The sequence below is a fragment of the Impatiens glandulifera genome, chromosome 3, assembly GCF_907164915.1.
Source record: "Impatiens glandulifera chromosome 3, dImpGla2.1, whole genome shotgun sequence".
Classification (NCBI taxonomy): domain Eukaryota; kingdom Viridiplantae; phylum Streptophyta; class Magnoliopsida; order Ericales; family Balsaminaceae; genus Impatiens; species Impatiens glandulifera.
In genome coordinates, this window is record NC_061864.1 from 45,931,978 (window position 1) to 45,940,645 (window position 8,668).

At 32.7% G+C, this 8,668-nt stretch overlaps 1 protein-coding gene across 1 annotated transcript; it reads right to left on the reverse strand.

Moving 5' to 3' along the window:
- Nucleotides 1-5,718: 5,718 nt before the first annotated feature.
- LOC124931843 (annexin Gh1-like) lies at nucleotides 5,719-8,080 on the reverse strand. The gene is made up of 5 exons (XM_047472416.1): nucleotides 7,924-8,080; nucleotides 7,192-7,337; nucleotides 6,905-7,123; nucleotides 6,580-6,792; nucleotides 5,719-6,263 (listed from the first exon to the last, which is right to left on the reverse strand). The coding sequence occupies exons 1-5, from the start codon at nucleotides 7,997-7,999 to the stop codon at nucleotides 5,967-5,969; spliced, it is 951 nt and encodes a 316-aa protein (XP_047328372.1). The 5' UTR covers nucleotides 8,000-8,080; the 3' UTR covers nucleotides 5,719-5,966.
- Nucleotides 8,081-8,668: the final 588 nt, after the last annotated feature.

The following is an 8,668-nucleotide window of genomic DNA, read 5'->3' on the forward strand; positions in this document are numbered from 1 at the left end:
TAATCTATCATTATTCCAAAAAAATTCAACATAATCTAACATTTTTCAACTCAAATTCAACATAAATCTAACATTTTCTAACTAAAATTTCACCTAAACAAACAATAATAATCAATTCATTCAAATAATGACTCTAACCTAAATCAACAATAATCAATTCATTCACAAACCTAACATAAATCAAAATTAAATCTAACCTAAATCTAACATTTTCTAACTAAAATTCCACCTAAACAAACAATAATAATCAATTCATTCAATAAATGACTCAAACCTAAATCAGCAATAATCAATTCATTCACAAACCTAAATCTAACAAAATATAACATAAATAAAACCTAACATAAATCAAAATTAAATCTAACCTAAATCTAACATGAAAATCTAACATAATTCTGACAAAATCTAACTTAAATCTAACATACATAAACATAAATTTAACATAAATCAAAAATTAAACTAACCTTGATAGAAAAGAGCGACGACGAAGAGCGGCGGATGTAGATCGACGGGCGGGCAGCGGGCGGATGAAGGTCCTAATCCAAACCTAATGACAAGAACTTAAACTAATTAAAATTAATATAAAATCCAAATCAAACCTAAATCAAACTCAAATTAAACCAATATCAAATCAAACCTAAATCAAACTCAAATCAAACCAATCCAATCTCAAATCAAACCTAAAATCAATTTCATTCATACCAAACTCAAATCAAACATAAATCAAACTCAAACCAATCCAATCTCAAATCAAACCTAAAATCAATTTCATTCATACCAAACTCAAATCAAACATAAATCAAACTCAAACCAATCCAATCTCAAATCAAACCTAAAATCAATTTCATTCATACCAAACTCAAATCAAACATAAATCAAACTAAAACCAATCCAATCTCAAATCAAACCTAAAATCAATTTCATTCATACCAAACTCAAATCAAGCCTAAAATTAAATTCATTCATACCAAACTCAAATCAAACCTAAATAAAACTCAAATCAAACCTAAATAAAAATTGAAATCAAACTAAACTCAAATCAAACCTAAAATCAAATTCATCAAACCAAAATCTAACCTAAATCAAACCTAAAACTAACCTAAATCAAACTCAAATCAAACCAAATAATCATCATATCTAACAAATTAGATAAATAAAACTATATAAATCAACTAACCTAAAATTATATCAACTAACCTAAATCAAATCCTAAATTTAACCAACAACTAACTTTAATCTAAACATATAACTCAAACTGACCTTTGATGCAGGTGGTGGGGCGGCGGCTGGGCGATTCTCCAATCGGCGGCGGCGGCAGAAATCCAATCGGGTGCGGCGGTAGTGCGATTCTTCAAGCGGCACAGCGGCTCAACAGTTCTTCAAGCGCCGTCGAGGTCTTCAAGCGACAGGCTGTTGGCGACGTCGTCTTCAATCCGGCGTCGTCTTCAATCGAGCGTCGGGGAGAGAGAAGCGGGGTGGCGCAGAGGAGGAATCGGGACGGCGCGGAAGATGAATCGGGGAGAGAAGAAAGAAAGAAAGAAAAAGAAAGAAAGTCGCGGGTTTTGTTTTTTTAATTGGTCATTACCGAAAGTTTTATGATTAACTTTCGGTTTTGATTAATTAATTAAATTCCGAGAATTAATCACAAAACTCTCGGTTTTGATGTTTCATTACCGAAAGTTTTATGATTAATTTTCGATTTTGATCAATTGATTATTTCCGAGGATTAATCATAAAACTCTCGGTTTTGATCAATATTTCCGAAAGTAATGTAATTAACTTTCGGTTTTACAACTTGACAAATTGTTAAATTTATTGGTTTCTCACTTTCTAATAACCTTGAACAACATTAATTTAACACATTTGATATCCTTAAAACATTTCTCAATCCATATGATCAAACATTACACAAATACATAGGATAATCCTACATAAACATTCATATACACTTCTCTATATGATCAAACACATTCTTGAACACTTTAACATTAAACACAATCTAAAATTTTCAAATAAAACACAAACTTGATAATATTAGTTAGGAGTCTAGATTATAACAAAAAACCCAATTAATTTAACAATTTGTGACATAGTAATTCCGAGAGTTAATCATAAAACTCTCGGTTTTTATGGTTATTTCCGAAAGTTTTACTCTAAACTCTCGGAATTACCATTTCACAAATTATTAAATTAATTGGTTTTTAATCTTCTAATGACTTTGAACAATATTAATTTAACATATTTAATAACCTTAACACATTACATAAGCCATATGATCAAACTTTATACACATTCATGTCATCATCAAACACAAACATATAAACACACTTCTTTATATAATCAAACACAATTCATAAACATTTTTAACATTAAACACAATCTCAATTTTTAAAAAACAACACACACTTGATTAGATTAATTAAGATTCTAGATTGGAATGTATCAAACCAATTAATTTTCCAAATTATGATTTGGTAACACCGAAAGTTAATAGTGTAACTTTCGGTTTTTATGGGTTTCACTGAAAGTTTTAAGAAAACCTCTCGGTCCTGACCTTAAACAGAATGTTTTTAGGAAGGTTCAAAACCGAAGGTTTTCAAATAAACCTTCGGTTTTTACCCTTCCCCATACTTAGAAATTTTTTAGATTTTTTTAAGCAGGGGTCAAAACCGAAGGTTTATTTGAAAACCTTCGGTTTTTACCCTTCCCCACACTTAGAAAATTTTCAGATTTTTTTAAACATGGGTCAAAACCGAAGGTTTATTTGAAAACCTTCGGTTTTTACCCTTCCCCATACTTAGAAAATTTTCAGATTTTTTTAAACTGGGGTCAAAACCGAAGGTTTATATGAAAACCTTCGGTTTTTACCCTTCCCCATACTTAGAAATTTTTTAGATTTTTTTAAGTAGGGGTCAAAACCGAATGTTTATTTGAAAACTTTCGGTTTTTTACCCTTCCCCATACTTAGAAAATTTTCAGATTTTTTTAAACAGGGGTCAAAACCGAAGGTTTATTTGAAAACCTTCGGTTTTTACCCTTCCCCATACTTAGAAAATTTTCAGATTTTTTTAACCAAGGGTCAAAACCGAAGGTTTATTTGAAAACCTTCGGTTTTTACCCTTCCCCATACTTAGAAAATTTTCTGATTTTTTTAACCAAGGGTCAAAACCGAAGGTTTATTTGAAAACCTTCGATTTTTACTCTTCCCCATACTTAAGAAATTTTTCAGATTTTTTTAAGCAGGGGTCAAAACCGAAGGTTTATTTGAAAACCTTCGGTTTTTGCCCTTCCCCATACTTAGAAAATTTTCTGATTTTTTTAACCAAGGGTCAAAACCGAAGGTTTTTAAATAAACCTTCGGTTTTTGCCATGCTGTTTTTTTTTAAAAGGTGAAAAGTAAACAAAAATAAAATAATTCATTAACAACATATTAAAACCAAACCAAACATAATAATAATAATTCATGAATATTAAAACAAAACACATAAAAATATTGTCATCGTTCGTACGGAAAAACTAATAAACATATAATTAATCTAGAAATTATTAGATGGGGTGGGAGGAGGGGGTGGTTGATTCAGTCGACTCCTCAACAATACAAGTTCATGTTCGAGATTCTCTAATCTCTGGGCCATTCCAGCTCTGTCCGATTTAATTTCACTCAGCAATCGGCCTCTTTCCGCATCCCTTAATCGGATTTGCTCCATTTCCAGCATCATCTGTCTCACCTCTTCCTCACGTGCCGCAATTTCTGCTTGTTCTAGCAAATTCTGGTAACACGGAGGCAGTTTCTCCGGTGTACGCCGAAGACTATTCCATGAATCACCCATCCTAAATGCATTTCAGATATATGTATATATATATTAATCAAACAAAATAACCTTAACCTAAATCTAATATATATAACTTCAATCAAACAAAATAACAAAACTAACATATATTTAACAAACTAACCTAAATCTAATCTAAACAATAACGTATAGACAAATCTAAATCAATGAAACAAACCTGAACGCGAGAAGAGAAGAACCGACGTGGAGGAGGAGGCTGCGGTGCGGGAGAGAGAAAGGGGAGGGCGGAATGAAAAAGAGAAGGGTTAGGGTTTGTATTTATAGAGGTAGATGCCAAAGGTTTTCATATAACTTTCGGTTTTCATATTTTTAATTGAGCCAAAACCGAAGGTTTTACAAAAACCTTCGGAAAGAGAATTTCAAAAAAAGGTAAAACCGAAGGTTCTTTGAATAACCTTCGCAATTAAAAATCCCCGGGATTTCAAAACTGGAGGTTTTTGTAGAAACCTTCGCAGTTAACCCACATCCAACACTTAGAATTTTTTTTGGTAATAATTAATAAAACCGAAGGTTTTACACCCCTCTCGGAATCTATTTTTAATACCGAAAGATTTGTTCCTATCGGGAGTATTTAGGAGAGTTTTATAAAACTTTCGGTAAAAACCGTCGGTAAAGGTCGATTTTTTACCAGTGATAGTTTCAAAATAATAATAAAAACTCAAGGATTTGATACAAATTGTTGAAAACATAATATGAATCTGAGACTAATAAGATAAAAAAAATATGAAGTATCAACCAAGAAAGTACGATAAATAACACAAGATTTAAGTGAAACCTAAGACGGGAAAACCACGGGCAGATGAGGAAAATTCATTATGGTTAAAGTAGAAGATTATAACTTAGAGAGAGAAGAATAATGACAAATATTTTATGTGTAATTGTGTTGTGTGAATAAAATTCTAACTAAGATCATATATTTATAGGTCACATAACCGGGCTTATTGGGCCCAATATCAAAAAGTTCGGATTTTATTTTATTTTATATTATTATATCGCGAGCCTAGGTCCATGCCCCGATCAAAACTCATCTGGATCACCATAATCTAACATAGGGGTTTTTCATTCTAAGTCGAAGAGAGTGAGAAGAGAATCTGAGAGAAGTTACAGTTGAGAGGTGCTTCGCCGAAGTTTCACAACTCGCGATAGAATCTAAGGACCTTGATTCAGAAGCCTTAGGAAGTAGCTTTAAACTCGTTAAAAGCTACCTCGAGTCCTAGTAATCCCTCTAACGCTCTATAACCTCAATTATAAACAAAAATCTGATTGCACTCATTTTGTGATTCTCTTGGTTTCGTTTGTGCATAGCTTGATATTAGTCAATATTATTCTTCCTTGGCCTATTAGTCAACATATTATCGAGCTTGATTGATTGAATTCGTGATAAATAGAGGAGTTTAATTTTGAGTCGAATTTTTGAATGAAGATAGGTCGTTTAAGAATGAGACGACTAAGATGCTGAAATAGAAAAGAAACGAGAGTTTATTACGGTTGGAATGGGAAAATTGTTTTTATAGTAACCTATGATCAAAAGTGATTTAAGGAGAGTTTTGAGTGATCTTTATTTATTTTATTTATGTATGAAGGTAGATCACTTTGGGTTGAACCAATAAAAATTTTGTGATTTTTTAACTTTGTTATTTGAATCTCTTATTGAGAATTGTCTGCATAGATTTTTTATTTACTTTGGAAAGTATTATAGAATTTGTTTGGTGTTCTTTACCTTGTAAATCCTCAACAAGATTAATGGTCTAACTTTGAGCTATGGTTTTTGAACCTCACCAACAACTATTATGATTTATAACCAATAATTCCAACTTAACCAAGCAATTATTATGTTTTATCCTTATATTTGAGAACTAAACAACAATAACTGAAGGAGAAAACATTTTATAGATAACCATACCTCAAAAAAACATGAGTTAAAAAGAAACCGATAACATTATTCTCACATTTCTCTCAAGCATCATCCTTATGTAAAGCAAGAAAACACACTTAAAGACTCCTCTTCTTACTCCCCAACCAACACAAGAAGAAGAAACACAACAAACACCATTAAAAATGACAAGAGTCTAGAAAAGAACAAACAAAAGGGGAATTTATTCCAACATCTTTCTTTCAAGCATCCTCATGTCCTATTAGAGCAAGAAGCATCTTCTCATAATCTCCACCAGTGTCTTTTGCTATTGCACGGTCAAGAGGAACACTATTCCTCTGCTGATACTCGTCTTTAATGAACTTCATGTCCACCTCAGCCCTTGTCGCCACAACTCTAGTCAAAGCCCATTCATCTGTCCCAGTTTTGTTGATAGCCAGACGAAGAACCTTCTCAAAGTACTTTTGTGGCCGGACCAAGCACTTGATTGTTGCCCTTAGCAATGACAGAAACTCATCTTTTGGATCCGCTTTTAAGTCCTGCATAAGAAATATCTTCCTTCAGCCTCGTGTTTGGATATATATCATTATAATTCCAATTTTTATAAAAATCTAATACTTATTATTGGACAAATTATATAATTGAAATTTTGAAATGAGAATTAAAATTCATATACATTCAATTCCAATTCCTTATTTTAAGTCATCAAACAAACAAAATGTTTGTTTGGATTTGGTATTAGACCCCAAATTCCTATTATAATTTCAATTTCTCCCGAAATAAACATATATAGCCTTAGGTTTTAATGGTCGATGAGATCGTACGATACCACAATATTAAGTTAACACCAAGTACCTTGTTGACATCTTGTCCAAATTCATTCTTATAGTGATTCAGAGTTGCATTGATCTGTGCTTTGCTCCTTGTAGCAAGGATCCTGATGATATCATCATTGCTATAGTCCTTCTTTGAGATATGTTCATGAAGAAGCTTAGCCTCTGTTTTTGCGAGTGTCATGTTCACCTCATCTCCTTCATATCGGTATGAGCTCACAAGTGGTAGTAAAAGCTAGAATAATTTTTTTAAATAAAACAGAAGAAAATAGTTACTATTGTGTTGAAATCAACAGAAATCAAGATGAATGATATCTTGTTGATTACAAGAAAGACGCTAAGTATACCTTCCTGAAATCCCCTGTTGTATGATATGCAACATCCTCTTCAAGAGATTTCTTGAACTTAGAATGATAAGCTTTCCTGGCAGAGAATAATTCTTGTGAAGACCTTGTACAGGCTATTTCAACAAGAACTTGATTGCTAGCAGTCCATTTCTTGGTTGCTTCATTTCCCAGAAATGCATCACGCTCATCAGAATCATATGTCCAGAGCAACACAATTCTCTGCAATAATAATGGGTTAAAGACGTTCTCTATCACTAATCTCTGCAACAAAGACTTCAAAAACTAACCTCAAAGTCACTGGTAAGCTCTTTGTCAAGTGCTTTTAGAAGATCCTCTCCATATGAAGAAGCATAAGCCTCTCTAATCAATTTGCGTTGAGATGCATTTCTATGAGCCAATATAGAGATGATTAAATTTTCATTTGTTCCCCATCCTGCAAAACACAACAATATCAATATCACAAGTAAACAAGCAAATGAATAGTGTGTTTGTCTTTAATCAATAAAAGTTTTCTAGATGCTTGATCAATGGAAGGCTTTTATTAACTACCCAATTCAGAACATTGCAAGTCAAACTGTTCAAAACATGATAACAACAAAAAATAAAAGATGATGCTTTTATGAGCCTTATCAGTAGAGAAGCTCCGATCCGGTTACATTCTAACCAAAAGGACTTAAATTACGACAATTTACAGATGTACCAAAACAAATAGATCAAATGATTATGCAGATCGATAGATCAGAAGATCGGACAACCATGACTGAATTAAGAACCCAGAACCCAGAACGAGAAAGATTGCTCGTCTATCATCCATGGTAAACATAGATTTGACTTCGTTAGCCAAGATCTAGCTGACAAATCAGTTCCATGTTTGCAACAAACAAAAGGGTCACAATACGTTTAAAGATCAGATTACACATGTCGAACGACAACGCGAAAGATGATCAGAAATGGTGACAATGACGATATACTATAAAGAAAAAGAGATTTCTTCATCCAACTAGAAGGAGAATAAGAACCTGAAAAGGCGCTGTGGAGTTGCTCCGAGTCTTGGATGAAGTCGGGGACCTGCGACGGAACGATGAGTGTCGACATTCTCTCTCTTTCTCTTTCTGTTGTTCCTCTCTTTACGCGTTTGTGTTTCTTGAAGTGTGGTTTGCTATTTGACGTGGAGAAACGTTTTGCGATTCGGTAGAAGTTTCTCGATGAAATTTCAAATCAGGTCCTTATATTTTATATCAGAAGTAAACTAGCACTTCATATTCAATAATACAAAGAAAAATGATTGGGAGCACGACTTGAGAGAGCGACTCGTATAGCGAAAATACTTCGGTGTTATACGAAAGTGAACTCGCTGTTATACAAAAGAGACCTCGTTGTTATACAAAAGGGACGAACATCGATGTCACTTTCGTATAACAACGAGGTCATTTTCGATGTACGAGTCGTTGCCCCAAAATCGTGCTCCCTATCATTCATATAATACAAAATTGCTACAGCCATTCGATAAATTTAAAGAAAGTTTAACGTGTTATATTATAATTGTTTTTTAATAAAATTATTCAAATTTATACATTAATTTTAATTAGAATAATTATAAAATTTAAGAAAGTAGTAATCTTCTAAAAGATTATATTCAATTATTGATAAAAAAATATATATATATTTAAATATTATCTTTTGGAAACGTGGTAGCCCACACAGATGGGCATCCAAACACAAGAAATCATTTAGAAATCTTTATCAATGAGATGTAGTTGGGGG

Bases quoted from the DNA above. Each gene is read 5' to 3' on its own strand.
- LOC124931843 (XM_047472416.1), bottom strand. From the start codon at position 7,999: ATGTCGACACTCATCGTTCCGTCGCAGGTCCCCGACTTCATCCAAGAC. The intron at 7,338-7,923 runs GTTCTTATTCTC...TGTGTTTTGCAG, and splicing joins ACTCCACAGCGCCTTTTCAG to GATGGGGAACAAATGAAAAT. The intron at 6,793-6,904 runs GTATACTTAGCG...AAATTATTCTAG, and splicing joins CAACAGGGGATTTCAGGAAG to CTTTTACTACCACTTGTGAG.